We start from the raw sequence: 22,249 nt of genomic DNA, 5'->3' as shown, positions 1-22,249 counted from the left end.
CGACCGCAGCGAGGTGCGCATGCCCGCCCAGGCCGCGGCGCTCCGGGCGCTCAACCCCGACCAGCGGCAGTGGTTCTACTACGCGATCGATCTCGTCCGCGTGCACAACTTCGAGAACGACCACTGGATGGAGGCGCACCCCGAGTGCCAGCTGCGCGACGTCAACGGCGACGCCGTGCCGCGCACGGTCTGGGATTTTGGGTCCGAGTGCGGCGCGGAGCGGTGGCTCAACACGAGCCGCGCGCTCGTCACCGCGGGTAAGTTGAACGGCGTCTTCATCGACGGCTTCCAGGGCTGCAACCCCTTCGAGGGCGACATGGGCTGCGTGCGCGTCTGCACGTCCGAGGCGGGCTGCGACGACGAGACCATGAAGCGGTGGAACGCGGGCCTGGTCGCCGCGCTCTGGCGGCTCAAGCGCGAGATCCTGGGGAAGAACGGGACCCTGATCTGCAACTACACGCCGGGCCCCTTCACCTGCGACCCGTCGAAGCCCATCGCGGAGTGCCCCTGCGACGGCACGAACGACGAGCGCGGCGGCGGCAACTTCGACCACGTGGCGTCGATCGCGGAGATCGAAGCGACGCAGGGCGACTACGCGATGCTGACGCACGTGCCCCACGCCAACGACGACCACACGCTGCTCAAGTCCATGGCCCAGTTCTTGATCGCGGCCTCGGACTACCAGTACCACGGCTCGGGCTTCGGCTACGAGTGCGGCGCCGACGGCTGGCTCGCGCGGTCCGACGCGGTCGAGCGCGCGTACGCGGCGCCCCTCGGCGCGCCCCGGGGTGATGCGAACGAGACCGCGGGCTGCGCGCCGGAGAAGGGCTGCTGCGCTCGGAACGCGACCTGCGACCCGTCCTGCCACGCGCCCGGCGAGTACTGCGTCCGCGACCGCGCGTTCGCGACGGGCACGAGGGTGTTCGTCAACTACACGGCCGGCGGCGGCTGCGTGCTCTGGAGCGACGGCACGAACACGTCCTACCTCGACGACCGCGGCGTGGACGGGTGCGTGGAGGCGGGCGCCTGGTTCGCCTAGGACCCCGGATAATGCCCTTGAAGTCTGCCGTTGAAGGCCACGCATGACGGCATTCCTGTTGTTGAAAAATGAGGCGGGCGCCTGGTTCGCCTAGGACCGGATAATTGTTGAAGTCTGCATTAACGGCATTATGAAGTCTGCATGAACGGCATTCCTGTTGTTGAAAAATCAGAGATCCATCGATTGCGGCCCGGGCGAGGGCTGCCTCTGCCGATTTCGTCCGCCGTTTGGACGGCCACGCGCCCTCCATGGTCCAGTTCGTGACCCCCACGGAGAAGCCCAGCGACCTCACGGCGAAGAACCTCGAGATCATGAACGTGGAGAAGGGGGACCGGCCGGACCTCGGGCCGAAGAGCCCGACGGCGGCGTCGGACGTCAGCGCCGCCCAGGAGGCGGCGAAGCAGATGAAGCACACGGAGGCCGGCTCCTGGACCATCGCGCCGGACAAGAACAAGCACGTCCAGAACTGGGACGTCGTGCTCTGCTTCGCGCTCGTCTACACGGCCGTCGTCACGCCCGCGGAGGTCGGCTTCGTGACGGACGAGGACAAGGTCAACGACTACATGGCGCTCTTCGGCGTGAACATGTTCGTCAACGCCATCTTCCTCTGCGACGTCGCCCTCCAGTTCTTCCTCCACTACCAGCTGCCCAAGGAGAAGGGTTTGACGTGGGTCCGGAACCACAAGCGCATCGTCGCGCACTACCTCAAGGGCTACTTCTGCCTCGACTTCTTCTCGTCCATCCCCTTTGGCGCCCTAGGCATGATGTTCCCCGCGATGGGGGACCTGGCGGCGGCGCGGCTCCTGCGGCTGCTCCGCCTCGCGAAGCTCCTGCGGATCATGCGGTCGTCGCGGCTCATCAACCGCTACCGCGCGGACATGAGCGTGTCCTACGGCATCATCCAGCTCTGGGGGTTCGTCATCCTCGCGGTCATCGCCTGCCACTGGATGGCCTGCCTCTGGGGCTACACGGCGAACGCGTCGAGCTCCGGCTTTGGCAACTCGTGGATGACGGCGTTCGTGCGCGGCGACGGTTTGGACGACGACAACCCGCTGCCCAAGTGGAACATCAAAAACCCGAAGCACCAGTACGTCATCTCGCTCTACTTCGCGATCATGACGCTGACGACCGTGGGCTACGGCGACGTGCTCGCGCAGAACATCTCCGAGTACGCGCTGATGATCGTCATGATGTTTCTAGGCGGGTTCATGTGGGCCTACATCATCGGCGCCGTCTGCGCCATCACGTCGACGCTCGACATCAAGAAGATCGAGCACCAGCAGCTCTACGACCAGATCAACAACATGCTCGTGGACCTCGCGATCACGCGGCCCGTCGCCGCGTCCGTGCGGTCGTTCCTCTTCCAGACGGAGGAGATGGAGCGGCGCATCGGCTACAGCGACCTCATCGAGTTCCTGAGCCCGGAGCTCCAGGGCGTGCTCTGCGAGGAGATCTCGGCGAAGCGGCTCACGGCGATCAAGTACTTCCAGCACCGGTCGTCGAACTTCCGGCTCGCGCTCTTCAAGCGCATGACGCGGCGCCTCTTCTGCCCCCAGGAGCTCATCTACGAGGACCGGCTGCTCATCATCGCGAACCAGGGCGTCATCGGCTCCGACGGCCGCATCTACACGTCGGGCATGGCGCTGAACTTGGACTTCTTCCTCGTCGGCGAGCTCCGCCTCGTGCTCATGATGCGCGCGCTCAACTACGTCGAGGTCGAGCGCCTCGCCAAGGAGAATTTGTTCGAGATCCTGCGCGACTTCCCCGAGGAGCGCATGCCCGTCATGTGGGCGCGCGTCTTCAGCGCCCTCATCCGCAAGGTGAAGCAGATGAAGGTCCAGCACAAGCGGCCGTCGCGCCTCGCGCGCGGCCCGTCGACGACGTCGCTCCTCTTCAACACGGGCGACCTCGTCGAGTGCTACCAGGCCGTGTCGTCGGACCCCCACAAGCTCAAGGACGTGTCCGACGCCATGAAGGACACGCAGCCCCTCTGCGAGATCGCCGTCGGCGAGGACGCCGCGGCGTTCCAGTACGCGAGCCCGCGGCTCCGCGCGGACGCCCACTTCGTCGACTACGCCGTGCTCCACGCCGGGCCCGACGCGTGGAAGACGGCGGTCCTCCCCCACGTCGAGGAGCCCCTCAAGACGCTCCTCACGCGCATCTCCGCGTCCGCCAAGGTCTTCTACGAGAACGACCCCGGCGCCGCGGGCTCGCTCTGCGCCTGCTAGGGAGCCCCGCGTGCGACCTTACTCCTCCTTGCCCTTCTTGTCCTGCCCCGTGGCGATCTTGTAGAGGCCCTTGACGATGAGCGACGCCCAGTAGAGCTGGAGCGCGCAGACGAAGAGGTTCGCCACGGACATGAAGGCGCAGGTTCCCACGGACGCGGCGCGGTCGTCCTGCCAGAGCTCGTACAAATCCGCCTGGAACTCGACGCTCACCTTGGAGCTCAGGCCCACGCGGAGCGACAGGAACAACACCGCGAACGAGAGCTTCGACGCGAAGTCGAGCGTCGGGTGCTTCTTGCGCAGGCCCTTGAAGTTCTTGAGCGTGTCCATGACGTTGAGGGGGATCGTCGACAGCTCCGTGACGCCGAAGAAGACCGCGAGGTAGCTGTGCGCGAACGTGCCCCGCAGGCACAGCACCATGAGCGCGGCCGTCGTCGCGTGGTGGCCCAGCAGCTCGGGCTTGAAGAGGCTCTTGTCCCGCGTCGACAGCGCCATCGTCGTCACGAAGACCTGCAGCGCGATCTGCACGACGCAGATCATCTCCGCGTCGCCGTCGTACTCGTACATGCGCCGCTCGATTTCATCCGGCCGCGCGCGGTACCCGAGCACGCCGTAGTAGCAGAGGGCGACGATGGGCAGCATGTGCGTGATGTTCATGGCCGCCAGCGCCGGCTTCTCCTTGAAGTCGGCGTGTACGCGCGTGACGCAGTAGACGGCGCCGAAGACGGCGAAGATGACGGCGCACCACGCGGCGACGAGCCACGCGGCGTGGACGCCACCCATCGGCTCGGTTCGGACCTGGCGCGCCGTGGTGCGGTGCTGCGCGGTGTCCGCGCGACCGGGCCGACGTCGCGCGGGCGCGGTGAGAACACGCGACGCGAGCCCAGAGCTCAAGTCGTCAAGGGCCGGCAACTCACGATCGACCTCAGCATGGGGGGGGTTGCTTCGGCAAGGTCGGCGCCGTCGCGCGACGGCGGCGTCTAAAGTCACTCTTTTTTGCATGCGCCGGGAGAGGTCCGGTGGCTACGCTCGCGTGAAGCAAGCTCTTTCTAACTCGACGATCTCGGCACAATATCCTCGAAAAAGGACCGCCTACGTACGAATACGCGCGTATACGCGCCAGCCATGCGCTGCGTATAGGTGCAGAACGGTCGCTTTTTGTGGTCGGGGCGACGCCCCATGACCCCTGGCGTCGCCCTGGACGGTTGGTGAGTTCCGGAGACGCCGTTTCGGTGTCGGTCCAAAATCCACCCTACGGGCCTCGCTCGTCCACCGCGCTCCTACGGACAAATCCGGCACAGCCGATCTCGCCACCATCGATGGTGTTGGACGTGCCCCTTGGTTTCCTAGTCGACGGTACTATGAAGGTTCGATCGCGCTCAAGATCGTGACTTTCGAGTACCGCGTCGCTGCGCTGGAGGGGTCGGCCGGGGCGCCACTACGGAGCAAACCCCCCCCTCCTCAGCGCTTGCACCTTGAGGCATCGAGATTTGCCACAGCATGGCGTCCATGCTTTGGCATGGAAACCAGCAAGACCAGCTCTCGCTGCTCTTCACGGGCAACGGCTGCGAGCGGAGCAACCTCATACGACTTCCGGAAAACGTCGTGGAGCACGTCGCGGACTACGTGACCCTGGATCGCGACGACCGGGCCGCCGCGGCGGCCGTGGTGGAGATCGAGCAGGAGGAGCGGCGGCTCCTCGCACAGGAGGGTTCGCACAAATTCCCCTTCGCGTCGACCGCAAAGACGACCTTCTTGAACCACGGCGGCTGCAGCGGCCCTTGCGTCGGCGCGCTCGCGCTGAAACGCACCGTCGACGAGATGGCGAATCGCCAGCCGATGGAGTGGCACCGCGCCGTCGCGCCGGCGCTCGTCGCGCGCGCGGAAGATACTGTCGCGAGCTACGTGGGTTGCCGCGACCCCGCGCGGCTCCACTTCGTGGAGAACGTGTCCGTGGGCATCTTCGCGGCGCTGAAAGCGTGCTCGCTCGCGCCCGCCGCCGCGCCCGCTCGTGGGCGTGGAAGGCCGGCTTCCGACGCTCAAACTCCCGACACTCGACCGCCGGTCGTCGTGACGACGAACGTGCGCTACCACTCCGTGGACGACGCGCTCGCGGACCTGTGCGAGCGCGCGGGCGCGACGCTCCACACCATCAAGCTCAGCGCGAAGTGGTTTGAATCAGCCGCCACGATCCTCACTTATCTCCCGCACGAACTCGACGCCGCGGCGAAAAAAGGCCCCGTGCGCCTCGCGGTCTTCGACCACGTGAGCTCGAAGCCGTCAGTGCTCTTCCCCGTCAAGGAGATGGTCCGAATCTGCCACGAGAAAGGGATCCCCTGCCTCGTCGACGGCGCCCACGCGCCGGGATCGTTGCCGGACCTCGACGTCGACGACATCGGCGCGGACTTTTACGCCGTGAACTTCCATAAATGGCTCTACGCGCCGCGACCGTCCGGCGCGCTCATCCTCGGGTCCCGGCCCCTTGCGCCCTGGATCGACGCTTCCTGGTTCGACACGGGGTCGCCGAGCTACCGCATCGACCACCTGACGCGCGGCCTCTACGACGAGGCGACGCGCGACTATGCGAATTTTATCGTGCTGCCGCTCTGCGTCGCCATCGCGCGGCGCCGCGAGCCCGCGTTCCTCGCTCACCGGGCGAAGATGCTGCCCAAGGTCCTGAGCAACGCGCCCGGGCTCAACTCCCTCGCGCTGCACTGGGGCTCGCCGCCGCTCGTCTCCGAGAGCATGTGCGTCTCGATGGCGTCCGTCTTCCTGCCCATGGACAGGCTGCTCAGTCTCGTTCCGGCGGACCCCTCTGGTCTCGTTCCGGAGGGCCCCAGAGGGGGCCGGCCTTTAGGCGGTATCCGGCTCAAGAAACTCAAGACCTACGTCCACGATTACCTGTGGAATACGCACGCCGTCGAGGTGCCCTGCTTCGCGTTCGACGGTCAACTGTGCGTGCGCATCTCGCTCCCGGAGTACGTCGGCGAGGCCTGCCTGGACCGCCTTCGAGCCGGCGTCGACGCCCTCTTGGCGTTGGCGGATGAAACCCGACGACAGCAGTGTGTCAGACGAAACCATCACTACGCCAGGGGACGCCCTGGAAACTTGGCCACTAGTGGAACGTAAGCGAAACTCCGCAGTAACATCGATCGACCGGTTATGGGCAGCCCTAGGCGGCGACGGGCTCGTCGCCCGGGGACGCGTGCGTCTTCCGCTTCTTCTTCTTGCCGCGGTCGCGCTTGCGGCCGTCGTCGAGGTCCCGCTCGACCCAGGCCGGCAGCGGGTAGGCGCCGCCCTCGCAGGGCCGGTCGCGGAAGCAGGACCGCAGGAGCGCGTCGAAGACGAGGCGCGGGCCGTCGCGCCAGCCGAGGAACGACGCTCCGAGCTCCGTGAGCTCGCCCGTCGCGACGGACAGCTTCGGCGCGCCCGTCGCCGGGTCGTCGTGGACGCAGACGAAGACGTCGACGCGCACGAAGGGCAGCGGCTCGCTGTCCAACCCCCGGAGCCACGCGAGCCAGCGGCCGACGAGCGTCCGGACCTCGCGCTCCGCGGCGTCCGCGAGCGCCTCGTCGCCGCGGAACCACTGCTGCACCGCGTCGGCCCGCTCGAGCTCGGAGAAGGTGACGAAGCGGCCCTGGTCCTCCTCGCCCACGGGCTCGTCGCCGGCGTCGGGGTCGTCGAAGCGCGTGTAGAGGAGCTTCTCGAGCTTGCCGTCGACGCAGTACGCGCGGACCTCGCCGACGGCCTCGACGAACTCCTGGACGAAGACGTAGTCCGCGCGGCAGCCCGGCTGCCGCGCGAGAGACCGGAGCGCGTCCCGCAGCTGGCCCTTGCCGCGCCAGGCGCGCACGTCGATGGCCTCCCAGGAGTGGCCCAACTTCGCGACGCCGCGCGTCCACCTGGGCGGGAAAAGAGTGCGAAATGCCCAACTTTGGAGGCTCCTATCTCGGTCGTTTCCCACTCGTTTCGGCTGATTTTTAGACGAGCGATCATCTCTTGGAACGGCCTCGACGCGTGGATGCTTTTTCCGGAACGCGCGCGCGCGGAACACTCATGTCGAAGCGATCTTGAATCACTCTTGTCCCGCCCCGGCGCCCACGGCTTCGCGCCGCCGTCCTTGGGCCGCCGCGCCTTGAAGTCGCGGCCGACGACCTTCAAAGCATCCACGGCGCGCCGCGCGGCGCCCTCGGCGTCGCGCTCGATGGCGCTCAGGTTCACGCGCGTCGTCGGCGGCACGGCGAGCGCGCCGACGGCGCCCAAATGGCTCGTCCACTCCTTGGACACGAGGGTCCGGTAGACGTGGGCCGCGTGGGGGAAGCGGCTCGGGATGCCCGCCCCCTCGAGGCGCTGCATGAGGTCGAAGAAGGGCGACGCGGGCACCATGCCCGGCCGCCCCGCGGTGCCGTCGTCGAACTGCGTCGGCCAGAGCAGGTACAGCGCGCCGTAATGGTCGCAGCCGGCGACGAGGTCCAGGAGCCGCCGCTCGCAGAGGGACCGCAGGTCGTCCGTCGATGCGACGTAGGCCGTGACGGCCTCGTAGGACGTGCCCACGCGGCCGTGGATGGCCTCCATGAGGCCCGCGGCGTACGTGTGGCTCGGCACGGCGCCCGACGGCCCCCAGCCGCCCGCGTGCGTGCCGTCGCAGGACTCGGGCTGCTCCTCGCCGCCCCAGCGCACGAGCACGAGGCCCAGGGACGCGCGCGTGCGGCTCGGGAAGCCCAAACCGGCCGCGGGCCGCACGCGGGCCGGCGCGAAGCGCTGGACCGCGTTGGCCTCGTCGCGCATGTCGAGCCGCTGGCCCCGGGCGTCGCGCCAGTGCTCGTGCGTGTGGCGCACGACGACGCGCTCGTCGCGCCAGCCCTGGTAGTCGCGCACGACGACGGCGGGCACCCAGCAGTCCGTGCGCGCGACGCGCGGGCTCCGGAGGCAGTCGCTGGGCGACGCCGTCGGGAAGTAGCCGCCGTTGCCGTCCTCGAGCGTCCGGTAGAAGACCTCGACGGCGTCGCCCTCGCGCCACTCGACGCCCGTCGCGGCGGCCTCGAAGCCCAGGCGCGGCGCGTCGTCGCCGTCGCCGTCGCGGAGGGCCTCGACCTCCGAGTCCGTGCGCGCGCGCTCGCCGGCGGGGCCCGGCGCGGCGTCCTCCGGCGCCAACGCCGGCTCGAGCTGCGCGGGTTCCTCGAGCGTGGGCTCGCTGTCGGCGCGCTCCATGTGGACTGCTTGGTGGCAACTAGCAGGCGCCGCGCACGCCTGCGGCCGCCGATCTCCACTGCCACAAAGCTGCTCTGTTGGCTTGGCGATGTTTTGCTGAGCTCGGCTCTTCGGCAGCTCTCCGCGTCGTCCAGCAGCAGCGCGTCCAGGGCCGTGCACCACCAGACGCACGCAAGAGAAGCGCAAACCCCTCCCACCATGGGCGGCCCGAAGTCCGGCAGCAAAGGCCGCGGCGGCGGCGGCGGCGGCCGCGGCAAGGGCCGGGGCAAGGGCGGCAAGGGCGGCGGCGGCGCGAAGATGCAGCGCGCCAAGACGCACCTGCCGCAGAAGGGGAGCTTCGCGACGGCCCCGTCGGCCAAGGGCGTCGTGTCCACGGACAAGAAGAAGGCCGTCAAGCGGCGCCGCGAGGAGCCCGCGGCCGTGCCGCTCGGAGGGAAGAAGGCGCTCAAGGTCACCACCGTGCGCGGCGGCGAGGTGAGCGAGAGCGTCAAGCTCTGGAACGTCTTCCGGGAGAAGGCCCTCGACCCGGCGAAGCGGTCGAAGACCATCTCCGGCGCGCTCAAGGCGCTCGACGGCAAGCTCTACGAGGCGTCGCTCAAGCACGACGCCGCGCGCGTCGTCCAGTCGCTCATCCAGTGGGGCGACGCGAAGCAGCGGGCGAAGATCGCGGCGGAGCTCGGCCCGCGCATGCTCGAGCTCGCGAAGCTGCCCTACGCGCGCCACGTGGCGCTCTGCCTCCTGCGCCACGTCAAGGACGAGCGCCGCGTCTTCTTCAAAAGCTTCGAGGGCGGCTTCGCGAAGCTCGCGACGCACGCGACGGGCGCCAAGGTCGCCGAGGCCGCGCTCAAGAGCGTGTCGAAGCAGGACGCGGCGTCCCTGCGGGCCGAGCTCTTCGGCACGGAGTTCGCGCTCTTCGCCAAGGAGACGGGCGCCGGCTCTTCTTTGAAAGACGTGCTCGCGGCGAACGCGACGCGCAAGGGCCGCGTGCTCGACGGCGTCGAGCGCGCCCTCGCGCGCCTCTGCGACAAGGCCCTCGTGCACCTCCACCTGTCCCACGACCTGCTCTTCGAGTACGTCGAGGCGTGCGAGCCCGGCGACGCGTACCGCCTCCGGGCGATGGCGGGCCGCGCGGCCGACGGCGCGGCGCACGTCGTGTCGACGCGCCGGGGCGCCTTGGCCGTCGCGGGCCTCGCGACCTACGCCGACGCGAAGACGCGCAAGAAGCTGCTCAAGGGCTTCAAGGGCAAGGTCTGCGCGGCGCTCTGCCACGCGCACGCGTACCTCGCGGTGTTGCGGCTCTGCGACGTCGTCGACGACACCGTCGCCGCGCACAAGCTGTTGCTCGGCGACCTCGCGGGCGGCGGCGGCGGCGCGCCGCCGCTCCTCGAGGTCTGCCTCCACCCGAACGGGTCGAAGCTCCTGCTCTGGCTCCTCTGCGGCACGGCGGCGACGAAGCACTTCGACCCCGTCGAGCTCGAGCTGCTGTCGAAGAAGGCCGACGAGCTCGCGGTGCCCGTGCCGGGCACGGAGAAGGTCGTGACGGCGTCGAAGAAGCCCGACGCGACGCGGCGCGCGGAGCTCCGCGCCGCCGTGCTCCCGCACCTGTCGAAGCTCGTCGAGAGTTACGGCGCCGCGCTCCTCGGCAGCCGCGCGGGCGGCGCCGTGCTCGTCGAGACGCTGCTGGCGACGAAGAGCGACAAGACGGCGGCCCGGGTCGCGCGCGCGGCGCTCGGGTCGGCCTTCGACGCGACGCTCACGGAGGCCGCGGACCCGGCGCTCAAGCCCAAGCACTTCGGCGGCGACGACGACGACGACGACGACGACGCCGCGCCCTTCGCGGCGGACGACGACGACGACGGCGCCATGGACGACGAGATGGTCGACGACGACGACGACGACGACGACGACGACGACGACGTCGAGAAGGCCTTCGCGGACGACGACGACGACGACGACGAGAGCGTCGACGCCGAGGACGTCGCCGTGGCCCTGGACGACGACGACGGCGGCGACGACGACGTCGACGCGTCCGGGAAGCCCCTCGTCCTCGAGCACGACGTCGCGCACCGGACGCTCATCACGCTCCTCCAGCGCGAGGCCGCGGCGGCCGGCGGGCCCTTCGCGGGCGCCTTCGCGGGCCTCGTCGCCGGCCACCTCGGCCAGTGGTGCGACTCGAACCGCGGCGCGCTCGTCCTCGAGGCGCTCCTCCGGTCCCCGGGCACGGAGAACGCCAAGGCGGAGCTCCGCGGCCACAAGGCGCAGCTCAAGAAGCTCGCCAAGGCGACGCCGGGCTGCGCGGCGCTCCTCAAGGCCCTCTAATGCGCCTGAACTCGAACTATGAGATGGGGTCCCGAGCCCGAGGGACGCACTTACCCGGTGCCCCTGCGCCCGGGGAACTTGCCCTGCCACGCGTTCCAGACCGCGGGCGTCTGCACGGCGCAGGAGTAGCCTCGCGCGTCGCCGTCTTGGCACCGCGCGACGTCCCTGTCGACGCAGAGCGGCGCGAGGGACGCCCCGTTCGCGTCGAACCAGGCCGACGCCGCGGGCACGAGGGGGTCCCGCGCGAAGAGCGTGTCGATGCCGACGCAGACGACGGGCCGCAGGCCCCGGCTCCCGAGGTAGGCGACGTGGTCCGCCTTGGCGTTCTCGAGCGTGATGAAGTCGACGGCCGTGGAGTTCCAGTCCATGCCCCGGAGCGCGGGCAGCTCGTGGCCCTCGACGTCGAGCGACAGGTACGTGACGCGTTTGTGCTTCTCGAGCACGCGCCGCAGCGTCGTGCACGTCATGGGCACGAGTTTCCGGCCGGCGATGTGGCCCACGGGGCCCGTCGCGAGGAAGTCGACCGCGACCTCGCGGTCGGAGACGCACGCGTCCGCGAGCGGGCGGCTCCGCGCGCCGCGGATCGCGGCGTGGTACCGCGGGTTCGGCTCGACGCAGAGGCCCTTCCAGCTGAAGCAGGCGTCGAGCAGGTAGGTGGTGGACCCCGACTTGGGGTCGTTGGCCGCGAGGTCCACGTAGTGGAACGGGCCGGTCAGCGTCGCGTTCGCGCCCCGCGAGAGCGCGTGCGCGAGCGCGACGACGACGAGGTCCTGCCCGGACTGCGAGTGCGACATCTTGCCGCCAAAGGCCGCGCGCCAGTCCGGGCGGTGCGCCGCCGCCCAGCGCTTCACGGCGCCGCAGCCGCTCCACGGCGGCTCGTGAGTGGCCGTGTTTTTCGGGGGCTGTCTCGCGATCGGCGGCCGCGCGGGTGTCGGCGTTTCCGGCCGCTCCTGCGTGAAATAGGCCCGCGTCCGCGAGAGGAGCGACGAGCCGGCGAGCAGCGGGCTGCAACAGAGCAGCCGCAGCAGCCGATGAGAGGCCACCATCGTTGAGTATGAGGTGCAAGTCTAGTGCATGTTGAGGGATCTTCATACCTGAAGCTGACTGATCTCACATCTCCGATCAACATGGCCTCTGACAAGGCTGCAAATGCTGCAGCGTGCAAGACGGCCGCCGCACCATCATCGATGGCGCCCGGCTCGTCGTCGTGGCTGTCGACGGTCACGGTCGTGTCGACGCTGCGCATGCTGGCGACGATGAGCCTCGTGCCCGTGAACCCGCGCATCATCGCCGGCGTCACGGACGACGTCGCGGCGCACAGCGCGTCCATCTCCTTCTTCGGCGCCGTCGCCCAGCTGCTCGTGCTGCCGTCCTGCGGCGCGCTCAGCGACGCCGCGGGCCGGCGGCCCGTGCTCTGCGGCTGCGTCGCGGCGCAGCTCGGCGCCGTCGCCGCGCTCGCCGCGGCCCGCTACGGGTTCATCGGCGCCGCGCCGCTGCTGGCGTGCCAGGTGCTCCAGCAGGCCGCGGCCATCGTCGCGGCGGCGACGACGCAGGCGTCCATCGGCGACGCCGTCGCGCCGGCGGGCATCGCGGCGGCGACGGGGAGAGTGGCGGGCGCGAGCATGGGCGCGGGCATGCTCCTGGGCCCCGCCGTCGGCGCGGCGCTCGACGCGACGCTCGGCTTCCCCGGCGTCGCGGCGTTCGCGGTGGGCGCGCTGCTGTCGGCGTTCCTCGGCTACGCGCTGCTCCTGCCGGAGACGTTGAAGGTCCGGAAGGCGGCGGGCCCGAAGTTCAAGAACCCGGCGGCGTCGCTGCGCGTGCTCGCCTCGCCGGGGCTCGCGAGCCTCGCGGTCGTCGCGTTCCTGTCGGCGACGACGCGCGGCGAGCAGGCGGTCTACCACCCCTTCATGATGGAGCAGTGGGGCCTCGGCGCGTCGGGCATCGCCGCGGCCATGTTCGTCGTCGGCGTCGACGTGCTCCTCGCGCAGTCCCTGCTCGTCAAGCCCCTCGTCGCGACGCTCGGCGCGGGTGCCGCGCTCAAGGTCGGCCTCTTCGCCGCGGCGCTGCAGCGGTGCGTCTGGTACTTCGGGCCCGGCGCGCCCCTGCCCATGGCGCTGGGGCTGTTCCTCGGCGCGCCGGGCATCGGCGCCGACGCGTGCGTCCAGCAGCTCTCCGCGGCCGTCGTCGCCGAGCGGCGCGCCGCGGGCGACGCCGACGCGCCCGAGAGCGGCGCGCTCGCCGCGGCGCTCGCGTCGCTGAACACGCTCGCCGTCATCTGCTCCTCGAAGGCCTTCGCCGGACTCTACCGGGCGGGCAAGGCCGCGGGCGACCCCGCGCGGCCCTTCGCGCTCGGCGGCGCGCTCGCCGGGCTGGCGCTCCTCGCCGCGCTCCGCCTGCCGACGCGCGCGAAAGCGGACTAGCGACCTAGGTTCGCTGGCGCTTCGGTCCCCGGATGCGCGCGACGAGCTTCCGGTAGTCGCCGTCGTCGTCGCGCGTCGCCCGTTGGAAGGACATGGCGTTGCCGGACGTCACCACAACCGCGGCGACGCGGTGGACGGGCTTCCCCGCGCTTTCGTATTCGCCCTCGGTCTCCGTCTGGACGACGCGCGTCCCGACGACGAGCGGGCTCCGCGGCAGGAAGTCCGGCCCCGCGGCCCGTTGCCCGCCGGCCGCGACCCAGCGCCGCGCGCGCTCGTTCAGCGCGGCCTCGGGCGCGCCCGCCGCGCACGTGGGCCCCAGGGCCTCGGAAGCCTTCAGCACGCGCAGGCCCGCCGTCGCGGCGAAGACGTCGCGCGCGGCGACGGCGACGTCCTCGACGTTCGACGCGACGAGGATCGTCGTCTTGCCCGGCGTGCCCGCGCGGCGCGCGAGGTCGATCATGCGCGGCGAGGCCATGTACTTGGACGGCGCCGACGGCAGCTGCGCGTTGCGGCCCTCGGGCAGCGCCGGCGGCGTCGGGAACTGGAAGAGCACGCTCTCGACGGGGCCCGCGTAGCGCTCCCGGACCCAGTGCAGCGCGTCCTCGGCGGACGCGCGGACGATCTGGCAGCGGTCCGCGAGGCGCAGCCGCGCCGCCAGGGACCGCCCGTAGAGGAGCGCGTGCGCCGCGCGGTCGCAGGCCAGGACGTTGACGCGCCGCGTCCGCGCCGCGAGCGCCGCGGGCGACGCGGCGAAGCCGCAGCCGACGTCGACGACGAGCGGCAGGCTCCAGTCCGCGAAGGCCGGGGGCCAGGCCGCGCGCGGCGCGGCGCCGGACGACGCGACCTTCTTCCGCGACTTGCTGTAGGCCCAGAGCGCGCGCAGCGCGGGCGCGTCCCAGGGCCTCAGCCGCGCGCCGCCGAGCCGCCGCCACGTCGACCGCGCGAGCGGCAAGTCCGCGACGCCGCACCTGGCGCGCGCGGCGGCTCGCGCCGCCTTGTCCTTGATGGCGGGCGCGGCGTCGAGGAGCGCGCCGAGCGCGCGGAAGACGGCGTCGTCGTCGACGCCGGCGAGCGCGAGGGACATGGCCGCGTCCGCGATCTTCGCCGCGTCCCGGGCGCCGTGCTGCAGCACCGCGGCCACGTCGGCGCTCTGGCCCGCGCGCCGCGCGCGCAGCATCTCGAGCGCCGCGGCCTCCATGTCTCGTTCGGCGCTACTCACAGGCGCGCAGGGTCGAGCCCATCCTCTATCGAGATGCAGCACTGGCTTCAATAAGTCTTCAACGTCGGTCGCAGCCCATCGATGGAGCCCCAAAACCCAGCCTTCCAGCTGCCTGAAGCAGTAATGGGAGCGCCGACGACATCGAGCAGCATCCTCATTGCCGGGCTCGCCTGAAGCAAAGTGCCTAGGCATGGGATCCACAAGGTCGATCCCCTGGATAAGCGCCCCCACAAAGTCGATCCTAGCCACCGCAGCCCTCCTCGGCTGCCTGGTCTGGCTGCGCCCGAGCCCCGACAGGCAACCAGGCCTCTTCATGTTCGACCCCGTGCGCAAGGGCTACAAGCAGCGCGCTTACACGGAGGATGGGCGCCAACTCGTCGTCGAGACGCTCGCCGTGAGACCGAAACTCTTCCTCATCGAGGACTTTTGCTCCGCCGCGGAGGCCGACGCGTTGGTCGCCGCGTCCGCCGGACTCCTCGAGCCGTCGGGCACGCTGCGGAACGAGGGCGTCATCCGCGTCAGCGAGCACGCCTGGCTCGACCACGCGAAGGCGGGCGACGCGGCCTTCGATCTGTCGCGGCGAGTGGCCGCCGTCGCTCGCCTCCCTCCTTCGATGGTCCACGGGTCCGAGCCGGTGCAGACCGCGCGCTACGAGCCCGGCGGCCACTACTACCTGCACCTGGACACGGGGCGCAACCACGGCGTCGGACGCTACCTCACGTTGACGTTGTACTTGAACGACGTCGACGCCGGCGGCGAGACGTCGTTCCCGCTGGCGGACGACGGCTCTGTGAGCTTCACCGACGGCGACGCCGAGGAGGACGACGTCGCGACGATGCCGATGGGCTGGCGCGACGGCGACCCCGCGGCGCCGGACGGCGAGCCCTGGGATCTCTCTCGGGAAGCGAGCTGCCGGAGGAACGTGTGGGTGAGACCGAGGAAGGGCCGCGCCGTGCTCTGGTACAACCACGAGCCGATCTCGAATCCCGACCCGGCGAAGTGGACGGAGCTCGGGCCCCTGGACCGCTACGCTTTGCACGGCGGCTGCGACGTGCGCGCGCCGGACACGAAGTGGATCGCCACGGTCTGGATCAACCCGCCGGGCTGGGCGCCCGGCAGCCTCACGAAGGCGCGGAAGAAGCGGCGCGTCGCGACGGCGAGCGGCGCGCGCGGCGCGTCCCGCGCGAGCTTCCGGAGGGAGCACCGGTAAGTCCGACTCTAAATAGCCCGCACCGTTAAAAGGCCCTAGCTCGGCGCGCCCGCCGCCTCGTACTTCTTCTTGATGGCCTCGAAGAGCGTCGGCACGTCGACGCCGGCCGTCTTGTACTTCTCGATGAGGCCGTCGACGTCCTTGAGCTTTGAAGGGTTGTGCGCCTTGTAGAACCTGGGCAGCAAAAGGGTGATTCAACGTTGCTTCAACGTGAGTGTTCCGCGCGCGCGCGTTCCAAAAAAAAGCATCCACGCGTCGAGACCGTTCCGAGAGATGATCGCTCGTCCAAAAATCAGCCAAAACGAGTGGAAAACGGCCGAGATATGAGCCTTTGAAGTTGGGAATTTCGCTCTCTTTTGCTGCCCTGTGTAGAACTCGATGATGCCCGCCTTCGCCAGCGCGTTCAGGTTCGCCTGGGGGTCCTCGGGCGCGCCGAAGAGCGTCATCTCCACGGACTCGGACATGCGGCGCATGCGGCTCTTGGGCTTGTGGTCGTCGATGTACTTTTGCCGCGCGCCGTTCGTCTTCGCCTGCTCGACGAAGGCCGTGAAGGCCTGCTCCCACTTGTCGATGGACGCGTCGTCCTTGTCCCCGTCCTTGGGCGCCTGCCGCAGCTCGACCTTTTTTTTCTCGTCGATCCAGAGCCGCACGACCTTCCGGCCGTCCTTCATCTTCGTGTCGACCTTCTCGACGCTTAACAGGTTCATGCTCGCGTGGGGCGCGTCCTCGACGCCGTCCTGGTCCTCCAGGTAGTAGCACAGGATCGTCGAATGGACGTAGAAGCCGTGGGCCTTCCAGCTGCCGTCGCCGGAGCGCTTCTCGAGGCGCCCGTTCATGATGTCCTTGCGCGGCGCCTTCTTGCCGTTCTTCGGCGCGGCCGCCGGCGCCGGCGCCTCATTCGCGGGCGCTGGCGCCGGCGCCGAGCCGAAGAGCCAGGTAGCCATTGCTTCCAAGGGGCTGCCAAGCCGTAAGTGCGGCAACATTGAAGGCCTGCATCCAGTCCTCGCCATCGAACTCGCCGCCTTTACACGCGGCCGTGCGCGCCGAAGCCATGCGTTCCCTCCTGCGCCTCGCGCTGCTGGGCGTCGCGTGCCGCGCGGTGGACAAGAGCAAGTTCCGCACGTGCCAGGACACGCGCTTCTGCCGCGTCCACGCGCGCCCGGCGGCGCCGCCGCCGACCTACGCCGTCAACGACGCCTCGGTGGCCATGGCCGACGGCGCGCTGCGCTTCGAGGTGTCCGAGGGGACCCTCGCGCCGCTCGTCGTGACCGTGCTGCCCCACGCCGACGCGGGCGTCGTCAACGTGCGCGTGACGGAGGCCGGCGTGTCGCGCTGGGAGCCCGACGACGTGCTCCTCGGCCCCTTCGCGCTCGACGGCGACGCGAAGCTCTCCAAGACCCCCGCGGGCGCGACCCTGACCCTCGGCGGCGGCGGGGCCGTGGCCGTGACCTACGCGCCCTTCACGCTGTCGCTGGGCCCCGCGGGCGGCGACCCGCTGATCGTCGTCAACGGCAAGGACCTGCTCCACTACGAGCGCGGCCGCGCGGCCGCGGCCGCCGCGCCGTCCCTGGGCGACCCCAGCGGCGGCGACGCCGACTCCCACGGCTGCGAGGACGGCTTCGCCTGGAACGGGGAGCGGTGCCTCGAGATCGCGGGCTACTGGGAGGACGGCCTCGCGCGCTTCGCCGACGGCACCAAGGAGGTCAAGACCTACAAGGCGGCGGAGGTCGCCAAGGACGACGGCGACTTCTCCGAGACCTTCAGCGGCCACACGGACGACGTGCCCAACGGGCCCATGTCCGTGGGCGTCGACGTGTCGTTCCCCGGGTCGAAGGCGCTCTTCGGCTTGGCCGAGCACGCGTCGCAGTTCGCGCTCAAGAAGACGACGGGCGGCGGCGGCTACGACGAGCCCTTCCGCTTCTACAATTTGGACGTCTTCGAGTACGACCTCGACGTGCCCATGGCGCTCTACGGCACGATCCCGCTCGCGTGGGCCGTCGCGCCCGGGCGGGAGAAACACTCGACCGTCGGCGTCTTCTACGACAACCCGACGGAGACCTACGTGGACGTCGGCGCCGGGCCCGACGACACCAATTGGGACCTGCACTTCGTGTCCGAGTCCGGCGTCCTGAGCCTCTTCCTCATCCTCCCGGAGACGCCGCTCGACGGCTTCGCGAAATACGCGGCGCTGACGGGCGCGCAGGAGCTGCCGCCGCTCTTCGCGCTGGGCTACCACCAGTGCCGCTGGAACTACAAGGACGAAAAGGACGTCGCGGCGGTCCACGGCCAGTTCGAGGCGTTGGATATTCCCTACGACGTGCTCTGGCTCGACATCGAGCACACGGACGGCAAGCGCTACTTCACGTGGGACGCGAACCTCTTCCCCGACCCCGCGACCATGCAGGACACGCTCGCGAAAACGGGGCGGAAGATGGTCACCATCGTCGACCCCCACATCAAGCGCGACAACAACTACGACGTCCACAAGAAGGCGACGGACGCCGGATTGTACGTCAAGGAGCGGAAGCACGGCGAATTGAAGGACTTCGAGGGCTGGTGCTGGCCCGGGAGCTCGTCCTACCTCGACTTCACGGCGGCCCACGTCCGCCAGTGGTGGGCGGAGCGCTTCTCGCTGGCGAACTACGGCGGGTCGACGGCGAACCTCTACACGTGGAACGACATGAACGAGCCGTCGGTCTTCAACGGGCCCGAGGTGACCATGGCGAAGACGCTCGTCAACCTGGGCGGCGTCGAGCACCGCGAGTGGCACAACCTCTACGGCATGTACTTCCACCGCGCGACGGCCGAGGGGCTCATGCTCCGCGATTCGAAGGAGAACAAGCGGCCGTTCGTGCTGAGCCGCGCGTTCTACGCGGGGTCCCAGCGCTGGGGCGCCATCTGGACGGGCGACAACGCCGCGCGCTGGGACCACCTCAAGGTCGCGTCGCAGATGCTGCTGTCCATCTCGGTCTGCGGGCTGAGCTTCGCGGGCGCGGACGCGGGCGGCTTCTTCGGCGATCCCGACCCCGAGCTCATGGTCCGCTGGATCCAGGCCGCGGCCTACACGCCCTTCTTCCGGGGCCACGCGCACCACGACGCGAAGCGGCGCGAGCCCTGGTCCTTCGGCGAGCCCCACACGGCCCGCATGCGCGGCGCCATCGCGGACCGCTACGCGCTCCTGCCGTACTGGTACACGACGTTCGCGGCCGCGCGGTTCGCGGGGCTGCCGGTCATGCGGCCGTTGTGGGCGCACCACGCCCACGACGCGGACGCTTTGCTGGTTGGCGACGCCTGGCTCGTGGGCGAGGATTTGCTCGTGAAGCCCGCGACGGACGCGGGCGTCTCCACGGTCGACGTCTATTTACCAAAGGGGACGACGTGGTTCGAGACGCACACGGCCGCGATGACGAAGCGCAGCGGCGGCGTTTTAGCGAAAGGCGTGCCCGCGCCCCTCGACGGCACGGCGCCGGCGCTCCAGCGCGGCGGGTCCATCATCCCGCGCCAGCGGCGCCTCCGCCGGTCGACGGCCGCGATGCGGTCGGACCCCTACGAGCTCACGGTCGCGCTCGACGACGCCGGCGAGGCGTCGGGCAGCCTCTACCTCGACGACTTCGAGACCTTTGGCTTCACGGGCGGCGCCTTCCACAAGTCGGTCTTCACCTTTGCGGGCGGCAAGCTCTCGGCGAACGCGGGCAACGACTGCGACGCGCGCGCGGCGGCGCTCGGCATCGCCGCGGACGCGGGCAGCTTCGCGCCGACGAATGTCGTCGAGCGCGTCGTCGTGCTGGGCCTCGCCGCGCCGCCGACGGCCGTGTCGCAAAGTGGGAAAGCCGTCGAGTTCGCGTGGAACTCCGAGGCTTCCTCGCTCGTGCTCCGCGCGCCGAACGTCGCCGTCGCCGGCGCCTGGGAGATCGCGCTCACCTTCTAGGGGCGGTCCTCGTGCCCCCGGCGAATCGCCCCTAACACCCGGGCTTTTAGAGGGGCTCCCAGACGTACCACTGGTCGAGGACGAAGCACCAGTCCGCCGCGCGGCCGCGGTCCTTGAAGGTGAAGGCGTCGTCCACGGGCGGCGGGTCGCCGTGGGACCGCGCGTGGCGCGTGAGGATGAGCGTCCGCGAGTCGAAGGGGTCGACGCGCCACTTGAGCTGGCGGATGTTTGACCGGAAGAACTCGCCCGCGTCGTCGGGCGCGCCCGGGAAGCCCGCGTCGCGTTTCACGGCGACGACGACGTCGACGACGTAGGGCTCGTGGTGGGCGGAAATCTCCATGACCACGGGCTGGGCCGGGTAGTTGCACTCGTCCGTGTCCGGCGGGATGTCCTCGTCGAACTCCGGGTCGACGACGCGGATCGGCCGCGCGAAGGGCCAGAACGGCTCCTCCTCGCGCGCCTGCAGGCGGCTCGCCTCCCTCAGGAGGCGCGGCGCCCGGGCGACGTGGTCCCGGCGGCGGCAGACGTGGCAGACGTCGCAGGCCACGCGCAGGTGCTCGTCCATCGCGGGCTTCGACTTGCGCCGCGCCGCGCGGTCGCCGCCCCACGCGTAGACTTTGCCGTCTTTCGCCGCGGCGAAGGAGCGGTAGCGGCCCGCGGCGACGGCGACGACGTCGACGCCCCGCAGGCCCGGGATGCGCCGCGGGAACGGCAGGTCCGCGTGGTCCGGGTGGCCGTTGCGGTAGCCGCAGCCGTGGCCGAAGCAGTCGCCGCGGTCGTCGACGAGGAGCGTGTGCTGGTGGCCCAGGGACAGGGACGACACGCCGTTCATGCGCACGCGCGCGGGGCGCAGGCGATCCTCGGCGTCGCCGACGCCCAGCTTCCCGTGCTTGCCCTCGCCGAACGCCATCGTGATCGCGCCGTGCTTGCCGTTTGCGTCGCAGCACAGCGCGAGCGTGTGCGCCAGGCCGCCGCCGACGGCGCAGACGTTCGAGTTCGCCAGGGCGTCCACGAGTTTGGGCCGCGGCACGTCGTCCTCGTCGCCGTGGCCCAGCCGCCCCGCGGCGCCCTTGCCTGGGCAGGAAAAGGGTGCGAAATTCCCAACTTCAAAGGCTCCTCTCTCGGCCGTTTTCCACTCGTTTCGGCTGATTCTTGGACGAGCGATCATCTCTCGGGACGGTCTCGACGCGTGGTTGCTTTTTCCGGAGCGCGCGCGCGCGGAACACTCACGTTGAAGCGACGTTGAATCACCCTTTTCCTGCCCTGGCCCTTGCCCCAGGTGTAGCAGTCGCCGCGGTGGCTCGCCGCGGCGAAGTGCTCGCTGCCGCAGGCGATGGCGCGGATGCGCACGCCGATGAGCGCGTCCACGGCGCGGGGCGTGTCCTCGTCGACGGCGCAGGCGTAGAGCGCGCCGGCCTCGGAGAGGAGGAGGAAGTCCGTCCAGCCCGCGGCGACGACGCGGACGACGTACGGCGTCGGGTGCATGCGCAGCGGCGACAGGAGGAGCGCGTCGTCGCGCGCCTCGCCGTGCCACAATTTGTAGGCCGTGCCGTCGCCGCCGACGACGACGCTGTGCGTGCGGCCCGACGCGACGAGGTGCGCGTGGCGGAGCGTCGCGTTTTCTATCGTCCGGCTCCGGCGCCGCTCGCGGACGTAGACGGCGCGCCGCGCCGCCTCGTCCGCGAAGGGCGTCGTCGCCCGCGACCCCGGACCGAGGAAGTTGTACTCGTGGCCCGGCTCGCTCTCGCAGCCAAAGGGCACGCGGCCCCGGATCCGCAGGAACGCCTCGTCGTCGATGGCGACGCAGAACGCGTCGTCGTCGAGCTCGCTGCAACCCAGCACGGTACGCCCGCCGACACACGCCACCTCGCCGTCCTTGCCCGTCGTCCACTCCAGGCGCAGCGCGTCCATCCTAGGTTTAGGCAGCCTCGATCATCGCGGCGCTGGGCAGCGTTCAACACGTAAAGATGCGTAAACATTTCCCTGTCGAGAAGCCGGTTGGGACTCAGGCTGCGACGCTGCCAAGCGCTTGCATGCTTCGGCGGGCCATGAAGCCGTCGAACGAGTCCAAGGGCGGCCTGCGCGGGTCCGTGTCGTCGGGCATCAAGCGCCTCTGGCGGTCCATCCCCGCGGCGCGGCCCAAGGGCGACGCGCCGCCGCCCGCCGACGAGGAGGCGCCGGCGGCGCGCGCCGGCGCGCCGACGCCCCGGGCGGAGCCGGAGAACGTGGAGCCGCCCCCGAAGGAGGCCTTCGAGCGCGCGGCGGAGCGCGTGTCGCGGGAGGCGCGGTCCGCGGCGGAGGCCGAGGACGCCAAGGCCGAGCGGACGCGGCAGCGCGTCGAGCGGAAGCGCGCGCGGAACCGCAAGCGGCCCCCGGGCGGCGGCGAGGACGCGGCGGCGCTGCGCGCGGCGAAGGCGCTCCTCGACGGCGGCGACGTCGAGGCGGCGCGCCGCGCCTTCAAGGACCTGCGGGACCGGGGCGTGCGCGCCGCGTCCGCGGGCCTCGTGGAGTGCGCGCGGCGCCGGCGGTCCGGCGACGCGACGCCCCGGGGCGCCGAGGCGCCCCGCGAGGCGCCGCGGGTCCAGGCGACGCCGCGGGAGCGGCCGCGGTCGTCGTCGGGGTCGCCGGGCCGCGACATCCCCGAGGTCGTCGCCCGCGCCAAGGCCAAGGGCGACGAG

General features: G+C 70.5%; 5 protein-coding genes across 5 annotated transcripts in view; 4 read left to right on the top strand and 1 right to left on the bottom strand.

Annotated features, from left to right (window-relative positions):
- Positions 1–1,287: 1,287 nt before the first annotated feature.
- On the top strand, positions 1,288–3,267 carry AURANDRAFT_60555 (hypothetical protein; the record flags this gene model as incomplete). Its single annotated transcript, XM_009034485.1, has 1 exon — positions 1,288–3,267. One exon carries the CDS (start codon positions 1,288–1,290, stop codon positions 3,265–3,267), a length of 1,980 nt encoding a protein of 659 aa, XP_009032733.1.
- A 3,141-nt stretch (positions 3,268–6,408) lies between these two features.
- Positions 6,409–8,052, bottom strand: AURANDRAFT_70515 (hypothetical protein; the record flags this gene model as incomplete). Its single annotated transcript, XM_009034020.1, has 2 exons — positions 6,409–7,166; positions 7,367–8,052. The coding sequence occupies 2 exons, from the start codon at positions 8,050–8,052 to the stop codon at positions 6,437–6,439; spliced, it is 1,416 nt and encodes a 471-aa protein (XP_009032268.1).
- A 621-nt stretch (positions 8,053–8,673) lies between these two features.
- AURANDRAFT_60553 (hypothetical protein) lies at positions 8,674–13,214 on the top strand (the record flags this gene model as incomplete). Its single annotated transcript, XM_009034486.1, has 2 exons — positions 8,674–10,665; positions 11,937–13,214. The coding sequence occupies 2 exons, from the start codon at positions 8,674–8,676 to the stop codon at positions 13,212–13,214; spliced, it is 3,270 nt and encodes a 1,089-aa protein (XP_009032734.1).
- Positions 13,215–14,746: 1,532 nt separating this feature from the next.
- Positions 14,747–15,643, top strand: AURANDRAFT_60552 (hypothetical protein; the record flags this gene model as incomplete). Its single annotated transcript, XM_009034487.1, has 1 exon — positions 14,747–15,643. One exon carries the CDS (start codon positions 14,747–14,749, stop codon positions 15,641–15,643), a length of 897 nt encoding a protein of 298 aa, XP_009032735.1.
- A 1,045-nt stretch (positions 15,644–16,688) lies between these two features.
- AURANDRAFT_70514 (hypothetical protein) overlaps positions 16,689–22,249 on the top strand; it is a gene marked incomplete at both ends in the record, with an annotated part of 10,063 nt that continues 4,502 nt past the window's right edge. The window contains 3 exons of the mRNA XM_009034488.1: positions 16,689–19,464; positions 21,115–21,143; positions 21,581–22,216. Of these exons, the coding sequence (XP_009032736.1) occupies positions 16,695–19,464; positions 21,115–21,143; positions 21,581–22,216 (3,435 nt within the window). The remainder of the gene's footprint in view (positions 19,465–21,114; positions 21,144–21,580; positions 22,217–22,249) is intronic.

This window comes from Aureococcus anophagefferens, assembly GCF_000186865.1.
Source record: "Aureococcus anophagefferens unplaced genomic scaffold AURANscaffold_1, whole genome shotgun sequence".
NCBI classification, from domain to species: domain Eukaryota; class Pelagophyceae; order Pelagomonadales; family Pelagomonadaceae; genus Aureococcus; species Aureococcus anophagefferens.
This window is presented reverse-complemented; position numbering and strand designations above follow the sequence as displayed.